Source organism: Pyrenophora tritici-repentis, chromosome 3, assembly GCF_003171515.1.
Source record: "Pyrenophora tritici-repentis strain M4 chromosome 3, whole genome shotgun sequence".
NCBI classification, from domain to species: domain Eukaryota; kingdom Fungi; phylum Ascomycota; class Dothideomycetes; order Pleosporales; family Pleosporaceae; genus Pyrenophora; species Pyrenophora tritici-repentis.
The window spans coordinates 2,098,552-2,115,714 of record NC_089392.1 but is presented as its reverse complement, the minus strand read 5'-3'; the positions used below and the strand labels follow the sequence as shown (position 1 = coordinate 2,115,714).

Sequence of the window (17,163 nt, the reverse complement as noted above, 5' to 3'; positions counted from 1 at the left end):
CGACCCACTCGCCTCTTCCGTTCCTTCATAATCCACTGTAGTTGAAGGTCGCGCGAACTCTGTTGTGGCGACGGTCGCCCGACTTCTCACGGTAGCGGTAGCGGTTGTAAATTTTGTCTTTGCACAGGGGCGCCCACCACCCCCCACGCCCCATGGCTTTGGAGCCGAGACGAACTACCAAAAACCTTGGAATCAACCACGTCCCATGTTCCCTATGGCCAGCCCCCGTAGGGGCCGTCTTGGACGCAGCGTCGAAGTCGAAAAACGCGAACGGAGGTTCGTTCTTAATTCTTGTGGTGGCTGACGCGTACGCCGATGGTGAGCAACGGAAGTGCAATACCGATAGCTGCGATGTAATGCATGATCGTTCCGTTGGTGTTTCCGAAGACAGACTTGCTGCTAGGTGCTGCTCTTGGGGAACCAGGACTAGTTCTCGCAGGGTGCCTACAAAGACTTGACAACATACAGCTTCGGAGCTGTTGGAAGTTTCGTTGGCCACCATCGCATGTCCATTGAACCCCTCATTGGTAGGACTCTCTGTCTTCAATGCATAATACGACCCGGTCTGAACCGGCTGAGACTAGTTTTACTAGTAGGTATCAGGAGAAGTCTGTTCTAGTAGCGACCCGGGCTGTACGTATCCTCAAATTCATCACTGAGGTGGCTTGTGGGTGAGCCGAGGCCCCTGGTAGACAGAACCTGAATCTGCTGGATCGTTGAAACGGTGGGAGCCGTCAGCAACACCAAAGGTGCGCTCAGGGGTACCAGCGTCGCGATGGGTAAGCAAAGCGCGCTCATGAGGAGCAGTCTTCATGAAACCACCCCTACCTCAACGAGGGCCGTTGGTATAGTCTGGTCAATAGGACGCCCCACCACGGCCGCGCCTTCTTGACGAGTCAGGTCAAACTTACCGTTTGTGTCGACAGTGGCAAGAACCTCGACGGCAACCGTGACTACGTGCGTGTTTCCGTGTGCTGCGCGGCGGTGAAAGAAGCGATGAGCTCTGCCTATGTCCTCTCGTGGTAGTGAAGCAATGGTTGTTCGTGCTGGGATGACCGGCCTCGTACAATTCTGTCGTAAATCTTTTCGTCGAGGCAGGTACCTCGCTGAGGAGATATCCTGAGGTTGCGGATCGGCACGGCCGACCCATGACCTTGAAGAGCGAGCTTCTTGTGGAAGTCCGGAAAGGCCTTTTGGCGCAACATCCAGTAAATGCCGGAGTCTGTCTGGATAACTTCTTACCGATTGCAAATTCCGTCTTCATGAGGCGACCTGGAACGCGGGCGCCCACCACCACTGTAAAAGTCATCGCGGTCGCGGGACTTGCTACGCTGGTGCCTATCACGGTCTTCGTCTGTGTCAGCACCTTTGCTCGGCGCTCGATGCTACCGTTGGCCTTTGAGGCACCGGAATCTGTTTCATGGTTGGGAGTGGTGGGGGTGCATACTATTAGCAACACTAGTCACTGTCTTGCCCCCACCCCCTCCCTTCGCCTAGGCGAATTGTTGTGCCGAAGCACATCTAGCTAGGTAGAAGCATTGTGCCAAAGCACATCCACCTAGACGAAGCGTTGTGCCGAAGCACATCCGCCTAGGCGGAACAAGGCGATCAACAACCGCCACGTCCATCAAAACGTCTTTGGCCGAAGCCAATGCCCAGTTTTTTTGGCCGAAGCCGACGCCCACGTCTTTGGCCGGAGCCTAATCTTCTGACTTGAGCTTCTTCTGACGCTCTGGAGGGGTAAAGATGTCGAAATGATCGAGGAATTGGAGGTAGCTGAGGCGGCGCTTGTCCCGTAGAATGTCGATGTTCGACACTGGGCCGAAGCCCACATCCGTACTCTGGTCAGCCGGAGCTGACACTGGGCCGAAGCCCACGTCCATACTTAGGTCAGCCGAAGCCGACGCTTGGCCGAAGCCACTTCTTTGGCCGAAGCCCATGTCTTTGGCCGAAGCAAACGATGGGACGGTTTTCGTGGATACCGGGTGCGCCTTTGATGGGCTGGACGAAGAGATCCTTCCATGATCTTGTGAGCTTGGACGTTCGTGACGAAGCGGATCCGCCTAGGCGGAATAAGGCGTTTTGATCGTTCCGGATAAACAATCGACGAGCAGGTATGCTACTCTAAGGTGCTGCAATCTCTTTCCTTGCTGGCGTAGCTCTCGGTGTGGCACCATCCAGTCCCAAGGACCTGTTTGCGCCGTTAACGGCAGTTTCGTACCGCGAGTTGGCGGCGTTTGCCTTGGCCGGGGATGCAGCATCTCACCCGCCGAAGCGGAGACTGTAAACGTACAGTTTTTCTGGCTTTGTCCTAACCCATATGGCCTGTGACTGAATCGCAGTAGGCTTTTCATACAGTACTTGCGTAAAGACATCCACAGTCGCTTGAAGCAGGCCCATCTGGGCCCACTTTGTTACAGGCCGGGGAACGTTATCAGGATTTACCTTGATGCCGTCCAATTCGAAACGGAGCCAGCGGAAATCTTGGGTTCCATCTGAGAGATTTCCGCTGGCTCAGTGTAAAAGTTCTTTCGGAACGGCTCATCCTCAGAGATCCATGCTGTACAGACGAAAAGGTGGCTACTATGGCAAACTGGCAGTATATATCCGCCAGAAGTTCATGATGGGAGGGGAGTTGATGACGAGCGAAGTTCTCCGAAGGTGGGGTAGTCCTGCCAGCCATGGCTCAGAAGACTGGGCAACCTGGATGTCTGCTTTGTGGATATGTCAGTCTAGTCATCTTCATGGAACATGAGGAAGACTTACGAACATTGTATGATGAACTTGATATGATCAAGTTTTGGTCGACAACGAAGGGCACTGAAGGCGGGGTAGCCTTCGGCATGATTACTTTGTCGACTAGGTTGAAAAGACTGCGACGGAGTTGATCAGTGACCATGGCGAATATTTCCCTGCGTCGGTTTCTGGTTTCCAAGGTCATTCCATTGGGTCTTTGTCAGGCAGGCGGGGTAGTATTCACTGTGTTGCCCGGGAAGTCGACGAAAAAAAATCTGCAAACCGGCCGCGATCGACGGAGGATGTTGACACCGCGACCCCAGGAGCCACCGGGGTATCGAAGGTCTTAGTGCGAAGGTCTTCTTGAAGTCAAGTGGTGTGCGGGGTCATGATCATCTGTGAAGGTGAAGGTGTTAGCACAATTTACTTGTCTTCAGTGGAGGTGGACTCTGCGACGACGCAGCTGCAAGTAGCTGAGGATAGCAAGGTGCCAACATTTGAAGGCCCCCTTCAGGTATCTCGCTGCCGACACGAGTGTGGGGATGCGAGAAGCTCAGGTGTAACTCCAGACGGTCTGCAAGCTCTTACGCCACCGAAGGCAACTGCCAGCAACGGGAAGGAGTTTCAGTACATACCTTGAGTGTGTCGACCACCGCAAAAGATCCTCAAGCTCCTCGACGGTACGCTTCTTACCTTGAAGCTCTGGAGAAGCGGGGGTGTCGTCTCAGACTTGCTGCCTCGTGTGCGGCGAAAGCTAGGTACATAGCATTGCAAGAAGCAGTAAGGAGTAGCAACAAGCTATCGCCCATGAGAAAGAGAGAAGCAAGAAGCTCATGTTGGCTATGGTGGTGGGAGAAGATTGTGGTGTCGTGGGTTGTTGGGTGGGATGAGGATGGCGAAGAAGAATTACTTTCAAAGCTAACTCACCAACCTCGTCTGCGCACAGGCCCACACCAACTGAGAGAGCGTCTTGGGCCTGGAACCCCCGCGGTGAATGTGAGAAGGAATTCTTGAGCGTGGCTGCTTGTGGAATTGGTGTCTGTGGCAAGAAGTGAGGATGGCGCTCAGGCGAAATGTGCAGTGTTTGTTGCATATTGGTCTTTGGCAGTCTCCTTGACCAAGCTGCTGCAGCAGAGGCCACGGAAGTAAGGAGGCCACCACAGCTGCAAAATTGCCATTGGCTCAAAATCTCGCCTAGCCGGCTATGGGGGGCTGTCAAGGATCACTGCCGCTATGATGGGTTTCTCTGGAAAGGGTGCAGCAAGTCGCTCAGGCTCATCAGGAGGGCTCTGAGATGTTTGCCGCATGTTTGCTCTTGGCCATCCCCTTGTCGAAACTACTGTGGCTCCACAGGCGGCTGCAGTAGAGTCTCAGGACATCCTTAAGTGAGACGAAAGGCTCAGTAAAGGAGGTAGTCCCAAGTATCGGTGGTTTGCAGGCACAAAATCCATGGCTGCATCTGCATGCTGGCAAGGGACGAGATGTGACCATCCCAAGCTATCTCCTTGTGCCGGCAATTTGCACAACATGATCTGGTTGATATGCGCACAAACTGCTGCATCTACACAAGCGGCGGCACTGAGGTCTCAGAACATGGTCAAGTCAGGCGGGAGCTTGAGTAAAGGTGTACAATCCCAAGTGCCGGCAGCTTGTAGGCACAAGATTCATAGCTCACAAGTCTGGCTACGTCTGCAGGTCGAGAAAGAAGAACTGGCCATCCCGACTTGCCCCATTCTCTCGCCAGCAAGCTTACACAGCGAGATCTGGCAGACATGTCCGCGAAATTCCACTGCAACTGCACAAACGGCAGAGTTGAGACCTCAGGGGCCTTGCATGCAAAAGCCATCTAAGTAAAGGCAGACCACTGCAGATGCTGACTGCGCGGGAGTGCCTATCCCAAGTTGCTTGCTTCTGCGCCAGCAGATATGCACCCCACGATCTACCCGCTACTGCAGAGACGGTGGCGGTGACGTCTCAGGGGCAATTCAAGTGATGCAGGGCCTTACAAAGACGAAAAGCGTTATGTAACAGCATCTTATGGCTACAACCTTCACAGTATGCAGATCTGCAGCATTGATTTGGGTGGCCGCATGCTTAAGGCAGAGGGACGGCCATCCAAGCCAACTACTCGTGCCTCGGCAGATCTGCAACACGAAAGATCCGTGTAGAAAGCGCCGGCAAGCTGGCCTCAGGTGCATGCGAACTATGAGGTGGACTTCTCAGTAAAAGTAAATTGCAGCAGAGGTCGAGAGCTTGTGACCATAGCCTTTATGTTCTGCAAGTTTGGCCTAGGTGGCTGCATGCTGGGCGCAAAAATGGTCAAGCTAAGCCAGCTACTTCCGCGCCTCGGCAGATGTCCAAAACGGCAAACCTGCGAGGTAGAGAACAGTATTAGGCTCTTCTCAGGGGCAGTCCAAGTACAGCAGAAGTCCCAGTAGAAGTGTATTTCTCTAGACGCTATTAGCCTGTGGCCACAGCCTCTATGGTCCGCAACTCTCCAGGGCTGGCTTGGGCGTCTGCATGCTAGCTACTCCTCATCTCAGCAGGCACACACGCAAAGACCTGTGTTTAGAGTGCTAGTAAGCTCCTCTCAGGGGGCTGTTTGCAGTAATGCGAGTGCCTCAGTGAACCTATATGGCAGCTGGTAGCCATAGACTTTCTGGTCTGCAGGCTTTGTAGGCTAGGGAATGCAGAAGCAGCCATCTCAAGCCATGTCCTCCTTGCGGCAGTAGACGTGCAACAAATAACTGCATAGAGAGCAGCGCCAATGAGCTCACAGCATTGTACTTGAACATACGGCTCTGGAAGCATGCCAAAGTTTCAAAATCAGACTTGCTGTGTTTGCTCAGGTGCCTGCTTTCAGTTCCTCGCTCTGGCAGAACAACAGCACACAAGCCGTGTGGAAAGTGCCAGTGAGCTCGCCACGTCTTGCAATAGATGATACACCACGAGATATGAGAATACCAGTACATCACGCTGAATATTGCACTCCCCGAGAGCCCAGACGTCTGCTTGACCCTTTTCAGCCCCTTAAGCATGCTCAGGTGTCTTGAGGCGCGTCAGCATGCACATGAAAGACCATGGAAAGCATAGAGAGCCGGATCAAGATTGGAATGTGATACTCGCAGATATCCTCGAAGAGATAGCACAACAGCACGATTCGTCTGACATGACTTCTGCTTTGAAAGCATGGTGAGCATGCTGTGAGACGAAACTATCTACGACAACGACTACAATTTCGTCTGTAATATTTCTAACCGCTTCTGTGGAAACGGAATGAAATCCGAATTACAACATAACACATGAACGACTCCTGAGACGATACACTCCTATCTGTATAGAGCAAACTTCCCTGAGACCAAGTTTGTCACTGTCAAAGATGCCCCCTTTGTCCGCAGGCTTTGTCATTTGGGAAATATGGCGGAGAACGACGACAAGATGGCGGTAGCGAGGAGATGGCTAGACGTCGATCTGTAGCATTTTTGACATATCTGGCATGTTGTGGCATGTTGTCAGTGACACGGGTATTAACTAGTTGACATCTATGACACCACTGACATCTTAACGACAAAGTAATATGCTAAGAAACATTATAACACAGCCAGAAATCTTCTTAGAACAATGTAAGAACCTTGGTGCTGAGAAGGTAGGCAACTAATAAACAGCTATACTTTACGGTAATTTCAGAAATTATTAGTGTTAAACTTCCGGCATAAACTGGACATTACATTATACCTCCTACGCCGGCAACACCTTCCAAAATTATCCCTGAGATTTCGAAGACCATATCTATATGTCCAAGAGTACTGTCTCCGAGGCTGTCGATCAGACAGTCATATCGTTCTTAATCTCCACTGACCTCCAGCATGGCTGAAAGAAGGCGTATAAACTTGAAAGGGCAGGGTCTGATTCATGCTATTTCGTAGAAGAACAGGTAGGTTCTGCGATGCCTATTGCTACCATGTGCGCTTTCCTCCTATCCAATATCTCTGCCCGCGGTCCGTATTCATTATCCTTCAACGACTTTACTCTTGGCCATGCCGCACGTCCCCTTGCCCCCGGAATTCCTCCAGCATCATCCTTTGTAACAGGCCAGCCGTCTATGGCCCTGTGCTTCCTGCCTTTCTCACGGCATCATCCGCTCTCTTCTTGTATCCTTCGTGAGGCCGGTCGCCTATGGCGCTGTGTATTCTATCTTTCTCACAGCACCGTCTTCCTCCTTTTCTACAAATTTCTTTTTATATCCCCTGCGAGGCCGGTCGTCTATGGCGCCGTGTATTCAGTCGTTCCCAACCCTCTCTCCAACCCAGCACCGGTATCCTCCTATCCCTCCTCTACACCTCCTATCCTGCCCCATCCCTAGTACTCCTTCTTATCTTTATTCTCATCATCACATCCAAAAACCACATACTATCCCAATCCCAAACCTCTATCCATCCAAACCCCATCTTTCCAACCTTCCAGCCCACCTTCAAACTCCCCTCCCTACCCCAAACTCCATCACTCTCTCACAGTAATGTCCCAACCCCCCTCCAAACTCATAAAGCCGAAAAGTGTTCAGATCCACACCTCACAACCCTTGAGCAGACCCTAGCACGAGGGGTCTGCTCAGTGATCGGAATGGTCTGGTCTGGTCTGGTCTGTACCCTCAGACCAGACCAGACCAGGTGCTTACATAAGGACCGGTCCGACCAGACCGGTCCGACCAACAAGACCGCCAAGAATGAGGCTGAAGCAAAGAAGGAAGCCGAGGAAATGTGTTTTACTACTGACTGTCAATCTAGTAGTCTTCGTTCTCACTATCCTCGATATCGCTGTTCCCCTCAGCTTGGGGCTTTCCATACCAGGCCCGGAGACACTCGCACGCTTCTATAATATCTGCCTTCAGCCTACCACGGCGATCGACGATAGTAAGCTTCGCGCTACTAAAAAGACGTTCGCATTCATCCGACATAGGCGAGATCGCAAACATGTCTAGAGCGAAGCGAGCGAGATCTCGTTGGGAGTCGTAGCGAGATAGCCAGTACGCAATAGCCTCATTGCAACCTGCCTCTTCGTTATGAAGCCGGTCAGTAGAGATGTATTGTTCATACAAATCAGTTGTAGAAACTGGAGCGTCTATTCGAATGCGCTTATGTTCCCGCTGGCGATCAAATGCTGGGTCAGGATCTCTCTCCTTCCTGGCTGGTGGTGGCAGCATCTCGACAGGGTACCTTCCCTTATACTCTGTCTCCCAGAGATGCTTCACCGCTAATTGTGCGTTTTCAAACCACCTCTTCTTCTCTTCGTCGCCATGAAGAACCCACTCTTGCCTGAACCATCCCCACTTGCGATATGGATTAAGGATTTGAGCCGCATAATATGCCGGTGGAAGGTCAGTATCTTCAGGGAATCGATTTTGCCAATTCAGCTGCTGATTGTTATAGTACTCAACGCACTTTAACTAAGCAGCATCAGCGCAGCCTTGAAGGTACTTCCATGTAAAGTTGTTATCGTCCTCAGTCTGGATGTCGTGGTAGTGATCCTTCGTCTCGCTTATCTCCCGGAGAAGGCAGTCCAAAGTTGAAAACCAGTCCGCAAGTGACGTCTTCTTACCTTCAGAAAGCAAAGTTGTAGCATAGAAGTCTTTGAGAGCGAGTTCAATCTTTTTAAGCTCAAACCAGTGCTGTCCATCAAGCTTAAAGTTCGCGATCCCTACGGAGCCCTTTCCAGGTACATGACGAGCCGAGAAGATGTAACGGTGTGAGGAGAGGAGGAGGACTGCGTTGCATTGTGTAGCTATGGAGGAACTGCAGCTATATAGGTGTGTGTGATGAGAAAGTGTGGTAGCGATGGCCGTACCCAACTCTCACCCAAGTCGGTCTTGGCAAGTCCCAAACCGTTACAGAAGAGCTCTAAACGTTCTCGAACATTTAATGCACGTGTAATCGAATAAAACCATGAGTTCCAGCGGGTCGAGTTGTTCTGGATAAGCTCAAGCCCGTCGAATTGCGAAAGATCTCCGCCGATAATAATTGTAGCAAACTCCTTACGCCGTTGTGGAGTAAGCCTGATGTATCGCACCAGGTTGTGAAGACGACCCAAACATCCGAACTTCTTCCAGAGCTCTTCCACCTTCGTATAGTCGCCACGTTGATGATGCTTCTCCAGCTTCGCAAGATACTTCTCACAGTTTCGCCCCATAAGGAACGCCTGGCAACAGAGGTTGATGACATGGCCCAAGCAACGCAGCCGGCGATGACGACGTTGTTTTGACTTCATCCATGGGCAGAGATCCTTGAGTATAAACTCAACAGCGGTATCATTTGCCGAGGCATTATCCAGCATAAAGTATCCAATCTGATCTCCGCTAATGTCGTATTCTTCCAGCAATTCAAGGACCACCGATCCAAGATTCTCTCTAGTATGTTCGCCGTATATACGTCGCATACCTAAAGCGGTAACACGTCGCATGCCGGTAGTATTAATCCACATAGCGACGACGCCTAGGATAGCGTAAGGGTTTGGTGAAGTCCAGAGATCAAAGGAGATAGAGATCCTACTCCGTGAATGGTGTAGGTCCTCCCTAAGCTGTTGCTTCTTCGATATGAATGCATTTATTACCCAGCTTCGGATAGTCTTCGCAGCCTTCGGGAGGTGGTTGAGTAGTGCCGGATTTAAAAAGAGGAGTAGTTCACGAAAGTACTGGTTCTCTAATTGAAAGAAGGCGATATGGCAGTACACAATCCAACGAATTAGAAGCTCTTTAAACTTCTCTACTGACTCCTTCTAGAAAAAGGTGCTGGAAGCAGCCCCATCCTTTTGCTGGTCGATTATAGACTTCCGTACAGAACCCTTTCGCTTGATGCCACTCTGGGGATCAATCTGGTGCTTCTGTTCCAGGTGATTCCGGATCCTAGAAGTGCCATTGATGACAAACAACTCTTGCTTGCTCTTCCCAACCCTGCACTCATGGCAGTAATACACCTCTTTCTTATCGCTATCTCGAATGTATTGGAGTCCGTACTTCCAGATGTGTGATGTACCTTGACGGAAATCCTTCCTTGCAATTATTGCACGTTTCACGTACGTGATACCGCCCTGCACGAACTCATCTGGAGATTCGTGATATTGAATAGGAGTGGGTGATAGTATAGGGGTGGGTGATGACGTGGGGATAGGAGATGGAGTAAGAGACGTTAAATCTAGTCTTATAATATTCGATGGGGACGGTGAGGTTGGTGTTGAAGGCTCCATAACAATAGTATATAAGTAGGTTGTTAAGGACTTGATTGTTCTATGTAAGTAGAAGACTTACCTTGATCTTAATGACTCATATTGTGCTAAATTTTCTGGCTAGATTAGTCTAAGATCTAGTCACGTGGACCTATTTATAGCCGGACCGGTCCGATCATCTAGACCGGTCCGACCACGGTCTCAAAAAATCGCCAGACCAGACCAAGTCTTGGCGGTCTAGACCAGACCAAGACCAAGTCAGACCAGACCATTCCGATCACTGGGTCTGCTAGCTCTAACAGCCACACACACCCTTCCACTCCTTCTTTCGGGAAGGAGCCAGGAACGTTTTTGTTGTTGTGTGCTGAGGGCGGGGTGGTTTGGCTATGCTGGGTCCGCGCAGACTTTCCAAAAAGCAAGTTGACTTGGATTACTTGCTTGACTTGCTTGGTTTAAACCAAGCAAGCAAGTCAAGTAAGAGCTGGGCAGCTAAGCAAGCAAGTCAAGTCAAGATACTTTGCTTGCTTGGCTTACTTGGTTTACTTGGTTGTTTTAGCGTTACTGTGATGAGGGTGCTAAAACTGCTGTACGGTAGATGTCGCGATGGTTTTGAAGTGTTGCAGTTGCCTCGGTTGAGTCCCAAACAGGCTAAGCGGCTATCAAATAACGTTAGCCTTAGTCTAGCGCATTGCTCCAATCTCGACGTACGCCTGTCTAGAAGCCTATCGCAATGCAGTATCCCCTATAGCAACGCGTTTTCCAGTGATTTATACTGCCCTGATACCCCCAATATGGCCAAACGTCGCCTACCACAAACTTCTGCTCGGAGCAAACGTACGAAAGTAGCCGCTGCCACCAACAACGTCGCCTCAACTCCTGAGGCTTCACCTGAGCCTGCATCTAAGCCTGCATCTAAGCCTAGACCTCAGCGTCGATCACCTCGCAAAACCCTAGCTGCCGCAAGCCAGGCTAACGCCTCGCCGCCAATACCTACCTTCGAGTTGCAGTTCTTAGAGTCGCAGGCGGAGGCTGAGATTGTCGCGCCCACCGAGGGCAGCCGAGCTGGCACGGTGGCTACAACTGAGGCTGGAGAGGGTGGTCAGGATGAGACAAACAGCGCACTAGTTGAGAACTTTGACGGCATTGACTGGGCACGTTTACCTGATTTTATCAAGCCATTGGCGCGTTCTAAGCGCCCAAAAAGTTGGATCTTTCAGTATGGCTACCGCGTTGTTGAGCGCCATGCTACATCTCGAATCTGGTTTGTGTGCAAGTACTGCCATGTACACAAAACTATCGACGCTGGCCGTGGTGGTTTGTTTAACATTACTCAGGCTACAACCTCAGCAGCCACCCATCTCAGCCAACCAAAGCCTGGCCACAACCTTACGAAAGATGGCCCAAAGTTAGCGCAGAGAGCTCGAGGCCAGCTGTCGTTGCGGCAAGCTTTTGACGCTGGTTTAGACGTACAACAAAACACTGCTAACGCGTTTGGAAACTTCGACGTAGAGGGCTTTCGAACAGCCACTGTCATGTGGCTTGTTAACCGAAACCACCCGCTCAGCGAACTTACGACGCCTGATTTTAGAGAGATGATGAGATTTGCCAACCCAGAGGCAGAGGCAGCGTTGTGGGTAAGTAATACCAGCGTTTCTACCTTTGTGATGAGGTTGTTCCGGTCTATACGACCGCAAGTTATCGACACCCTGTCAGGCTCAGTAAGCAAAATACACGTAAGCTTTGATGGCTGGACAACAAAGGGTGGTAAACGTGGCTTCTTTGGAGTAGTCGCTCACTTTGCCGACGCAGCTGGAATAATACGAGACTTACCAATCGATCTGCCTGAGCTCGCTGGCGCCCACACCGGTGAGGCTATTGCCAAAGCTATCTCGACGACGCTCTCAGCATACGGAATAACAAGCGACCGATTAGGCTATTTTGTACTCGACAACGCTACCAACAACGACACTGCGATCGCCGCGCTCGCGCGCGAGTACGAATTTGAGTCCGCTCACCGGCGCCTCCGCTGCAGTTGTCACACGCTTAACCTCATCGGCCAGGCTATTATATTTGGCACCAACAAAGACGCCTACGGCAACACTCAAGAGCAGTACAATACCGAGGAGCAGTATATGCGAGAGTGGCGGAAAGATGGCCCTATTGGAGTGCTAGTTGACGTCATCAACTATATCAAAACGCCGCAACAGTACGAGCTTTTTCGTGGCTACCAGCGCCTTGCCAACAACAACCTGCCTGCTGAAGGGCGTCTCAAAGTACTCGAGCCAGTCAAGCCTGTCGTCACTCGCTGGAACTCATACTATGCTGCTTTTGAGCGCGCTACCAAGCTTCAAGCCGCGTATAACTTGTACGCTGAGCATCATATCAATAGGGTTATCCTTGAAGATGCGCACGCTGCGCAGCGGAATAATAAGCGGCCCGACGCCCCAAACTGGATGAGATCAACTGGGCTCCGAGCTGCTGACTGGGCGGTGATTGCAGAGTACCAGGACTGCTTAGAGCCGCTCAAGTACGCCACAAAACGCCTCGAGGGACGCTCTAAGGATGGCAAATACGGCGCAATCTATGAGGTTATACCCGTTTTTGAGTACGTACTCAGCAAGCTTGAGGCCCGGGCGCGCCCGTTCGAGCACGTCGACTTCAACGCTCATGCCGAGGCTCCAGAGGATCACCTCAACGTCAACCTCCGCGCCGCGTGGAGCAAAGCCAACGACTACTACAACAAGCTCGACGACTCGCCCGCTTACTACGCCGCTGTTTGCCTACACCCGTACTACAAGAACTACTGCGATGTGGCGTGGGCAGACAAAGCTGATTGGCTTACTAGTGCCAACGCGTCGTTCCAACAGCTTTGGGCGGCATACAAACCTCAACGAGCACGCCAGCGGTATACAACTGCGCCGAGTAGCAACAACATAGACGAGGCAATTATTGCTATACTTAGCCGCAACAATGACCGAGAGGCTCCACTTGACGAGTTTGAGCGCTGGAAAACACAAGAGCCGCAGTGGACGCAGGAGCAGTACAACGCAGATGGAAATCCTGTCCAATACTGGATACAACTACTGCCGAAATACCCGCATTTAGCGCAGTTTGCAATCGATATCATGACTATCCCAGCATCAAGCAGCGACTGTGAGCGCCTCTTCAGTGAGCTTGGCGACCTTCTTGAACCTAAACGACGTGCTCTGGGCAGTGAGCTACTCGCAGCTCTTCAATTAGTAAGGTCATGGGTGCGAGCTGGTTATAAACCGTACAACTGTAGCGAGGCTAAGCTTTCAGATGAGCAGCTTGTAGGAGATTACAACATACTAGAGTGGAACACTGAGTTTTGGTAATTTGTATGTAGCTTAATCTCTTTGTAGTAGTCAAGTAATCCAAGTACTTGCAAGTAATACAAGCAAGTCAAGCAAGTAAAAAAATCACCCCAAGCAAGTCAAGTAAAGCCTATGTTTGAACCAAGCAAGTCAAGTTTAGAGCGGTGACTTGCTTTACTTGCTTGTTGGAAAGTCTGGGTCCGCGCTGTGTATGGCTTAGAGTTTTGTGGGCTGGGGGTGGCGGGTCGAGAGGTGCACGGGGCGAAGGTCGCGAGACGGAGGATGAGGGAGGAATAGGGGCGCGGGAGGAAACGGCGAGAGTGTGAGCGGGGTGGGAGGGACGAAGAGGTGGTGTGGCGGTCTGGGTTGTGTTAGTTTGGGATGCTCTTTCTGTTTCCTGGTCTGCTTGTCTGATGGCTTGCTTGCGGGTTGCATCCTCTCTCCTGGTTCCCAGCTCTCTACAGCACCTTCTTCCCCTTTCCCTGTTGTCCTAGCACCTCCTTACATTGTTCGCGTTGTCCCCGCACCTCCTTCCCTTGTTCCCGTTGTCCAAGCACTTGTTCAGAATCGCCCCTCTCGTCTAAGCGTTGCTCTCCCTCCGCCTCTCATTATTTGTTACTTTTCCGTTGTCCCTCGCTATGTATGCTCCGATATTTTTGCTTTATATTCTTTCTCCATGAACCCATGTCTCGTGTATACCAGTCACTAACCAGATGTCCAGCCGCGTTCTTGTCGTTCGATTCGACGCCATCGGGGCAGGAAGGGACTAATCGTAGGTGATATGCAGTTCTCGTAGACATACTCGGTGTGCTCGTATTGAATTCGTTGGTCTATGAATTTGGGAATGAGCCTGTAGTTCGTTCAAGGTTGCAGAAACTCAGACTCCTTGGTCTTCGTCCGGATAAGACTTTGAGCGCTGCGACAGACCTGGCCAGTCCCGCCTTGACCCTTTCCTGTGATCCCCAGAAACCTTACATTGTCTCCTTCCGGGCGAGGTTTCGCTATGACGACTATGATGTTGATGTTTGTGATTCCTGGTCATGTGGTCCGAATCGCTGCCCGATGCACTGGCCGGTGCGGCTGTCCGATGAGAGCCCATCATCTTTAAGAAAGTGACGCATTCGCTTACATGCTTTTGAGAGGTGTAAAGCCGGATCGTAAGTCAGATGTAGGTGCAGTAGTCTCATCCCTCGTCTACACTCTTTGGTGTCTTGCCTGCATCTCGCAACTGTTCAGCGAAACATATCAAAGAGAGCACGAGTAGTCTTCAGCGAGAATACAGATATAGTCTGGATACTGCTGAATCTCACCATGCAGTTTATGGGCCCATAGCTGGTGTCGTTCGTCCGATGATGCCCAAAGTCTTCCTGGTGGTTTGCGCGACTGTGCCTCTCCTCTGCAACAGTGTCTGCAACTGACGATTCTGAGTGCAATTATAGGTTTTCGATGATGCTCTTGAACTTGGCACTTGGCTTTGTCGCATTGGTGTTGTTGTTGTAACGGGCTGAGCCCGAGGTCACATGACTAGGCTGCTGGCCTAGTCGCTTCCTTCCCTCGGCAGCGGTCCCTCACCTTGCCTCAGCAGCGCGTGGACCGGGCGCAAATACAAACAACAAGAGATGGCAACTACCTTCTCTCTTTCTCTTTATCTCGACTGTAAATAGCTTCTGGATTAGGTAGCTGGAATACAGTACCTACAGACCGTTCACAGTTGTTCGTTGGCAATCCGCCCGTTCCTTTATGGCCAGTTGCGCGACGCTTTGTATCATCAACGACGGGGTCTGTAGTTGACAAATTCATACTCCATGCTGGTCTTGTAGATGCGTAGAGTGATTTGGTATGGTTCTTTGACGTTCTTGTGCCGTTGCATATAGGATATGTGCCTGCCTCCGTAGAGTTGACTTGCGCGACGGCGTGTAGATCGGCAACACAATGTCCCAGCCACAATTCGATGCGCGCAATCGATTTTTAGGGTTATGAAGTACCATTCTAATGCCACATCTGTCGGTATGATGGCCTGTATTGCTGAGATTTTGTGTCTCCCCTAAATGCAGTTTACGCGGCGACAAACGACCATCCGCACAACCCACGCAACGAGTATTACGCGTTGCCTTCTGAGCATGTCCACTCTTCTGACCAATTTGAATTTGAGAGTTGTTTAAGATAGTGCATCGTTGTTATGATGCTCTCATGAGGCCTTGAATTCAGCTTCCTCGCAGTGGCTCTTTCTCTGAACAGCGGATAAAGAAGAGGTAATGTGGGCAGAGAGGACACCCATGTAAATTATATTGTTATATCCCATGGCAGCACTGAAATATCGAAGGCTGTGAGCGCTATGGTCATTGTAAACCTGATCCAAGCGCATTCGTGTACTATTCGCCGGGGAAAAACTAGCGCGCGAGCAGCTACGAAGCGTGAGGGTTATAGAATAAGTGAGCTGAGTATAGATCGAGAAGGATACACAGAACTAGTGCCATTGAGAACATATGGTGTCTGTGGTTGTTGGCGACTGCGCGAGTTGTATGAGTTGGTGATCGGACGCTCACTAGCGAATATGTGGCGTTCGACTAGAGTAGTCCACCAAAATGCCAGCCAGAGTATAAACTAAAGAACTCAACGAACATAGTTATCTCCCAAAGCGGAGAATATGTACAAACGTCTTACAATGCAGATTACACGCCGTTGTTATCATTGTAAATTGTATGGATGAGCGAATTGCCTACTGCCTTCCCTATGGATGTCTTTGCTCGAGAAATATGAATTGAGCGCACACTGCAGTACCCGGAACAACAGTGAATGTTTGAGTTTCGAACGGACTTGATTACGGGCTATAATCAAGAGGTCTAGTTCTAAAAGGGACACTGAAAAGGCATCTAGTTAGCCCTTAAGAGTAGTGACGTATGTTGAATGTAAATGTGAGTAAGAACTCCCCTTCACCACAGCATTTCTATTAGGGCTTCGGAGTCATATCAGTTAGAGACATCTATTGTTTTCCTAAAGCCGTCATTCTAGTTCAGCCATTGTAGACGTAGATTGGGCCCCGATTATATCCTTTACATACTGCACTGGATCTCTTGATTCTTGATCTATATTACCTCAATTACTACTATACCATATACTATCCCTCTTTAATTATATATCTTCAAACATGGATTCCTGCTTTTCCAGAAAGATGATAACAGGGTTTGAATCGGGACGTCGATGCCGCGTGTGTGCGAAGCAAGTCCTAGGAACACACCTCGACCAAGAAGGTTTCTGCGAGATGCACGGTCAAGGAGATTACAATTTTGAGGAATAGTTGGGGGACTACTGTGTCGAATTCCAAGAAGATCTTATCACAATGCTCCTGTGCCAATACGGAGAACCTCAAGTTCCAGAACGATGGCCACATGCCAAGGAAAAGTTGACTGTCAAGAAACTAGCCCGGAGAACAACGATAACTCGCGAAAAATGCGAGGTGGCTCTTATTCTCCTCTTGGACCGGATTAAGCGGCTTGCAAAGCAGCCTGAGATCTTTACTATTGCCGAGGTGAAATTTTGGAGCGAACAACATAGAGTCACCCACTGCGCCTGGTTGATCGCATCACAGGACCGGCAAGGCTTCTTCTTTGACCCCACAGGAGTCCAGTTCGGGGCAGACTGGGGCCTTCTTACTCCATGGGAAACGTAAGTTCAGAAAAACGGCATAATGAAAGAAGATGGACAGCATCATTTGACCGACTTGCGGTGGTACTCATTAGGGTCGAACAAAGACTCTGTGAGCGCGGAGGAGAATGCGAGAAGGTAAGACGTTCGCTCCTAGCGGGCATGCAGATATTCCTCGCCTTCCACCTTTCAAAGTCGTTCAGAATTGTCTCTGTGTCTTCTTCTGGGGGTG

General features: G+C 50.5%; 5 protein-coding genes across 5 annotated transcripts; 2 read left to right on the top strand and 3 right to left on the bottom strand.

Moving 5' to 3' along the window:
• Positions 1-1,700: 1,700 nt before the first annotated feature.
• On the bottom strand, positions 1,701-1,940 carry PtrM4_081630 (uncharacterized protein; the record flags this gene model as incomplete). Its single annotated transcript, XM_066106484.1, has 1 exon — positions 1,701-1,940. The coding sequence occupies one exon, from the start codon at positions 1,938-1,940 to the stop codon at positions 1,701-1,703; it is 240 nt and encodes a 79-aa protein (XP_065963422.1).
• A 643-nt stretch (positions 1,941-2,583) lies between these two features.
• Positions 2,584-2,899, bottom strand: PtrM4_081620 (uncharacterized protein; the record flags this gene model as incomplete). Its single annotated transcript, XM_066106483.1, has 2 exons — positions 2,584-2,711; positions 2,767-2,899. 2 exons carry the CDS (start codon positions 2,897-2,899, stop codon positions 2,584-2,586), a joined length of 261 nt encoding a protein of 86 aa, XP_065963421.1.
• A 4,617-nt stretch (positions 2,900-7,516) lies between these two features.
• Positions 7,517-9,972, bottom strand: PtrM4_081610 (Dimer-Tnp-hAT domain containing protein; the record flags this gene model as incomplete). The annotated part of the gene is made up of 4 exons (XM_066106482.1): positions 7,517-8,048; positions 8,211-8,514; positions 8,589-9,504; positions 9,565-9,972. 4 exons carry the CDS (start codon positions 9,970-9,972, stop codon positions 7,517-7,519), a joined length of 2,160 nt encoding a protein of 719 aa, XP_065963420.1.
• Positions 9,973-10,742: 770 nt separating this feature from the next.
• PtrM4_081600 (uncharacterized protein) lies at positions 10,743-13,307 on the top strand (the record flags this gene model as incomplete). Its single annotated transcript, XM_066106481.1, has 2 exons — positions 10,743-10,785; positions 10,906-13,307. The coding sequence occupies 2 exons, from the start codon at positions 10,743-10,745 to the stop codon at positions 13,305-13,307; spliced, it is 2,445 nt and encodes an 814-aa protein (XP_065963419.1).
• A 3,319-nt stretch (positions 13,308-16,626) lies between these two features.
• PtrM4_081590 (uncharacterized protein) lies at positions 16,627-16,956 on the top strand (the record flags this gene model as incomplete). Its single annotated transcript, XM_001941025.2, has 1 exon — positions 16,627-16,956. One exon carries the CDS (start codon positions 16,627-16,629, stop codon positions 16,954-16,956), a length of 330 nt encoding a protein of 109 aa, XP_001941060.2.
• Between the last annotated feature and the right edge of the window lie 207 nt (positions 16,957-17,163).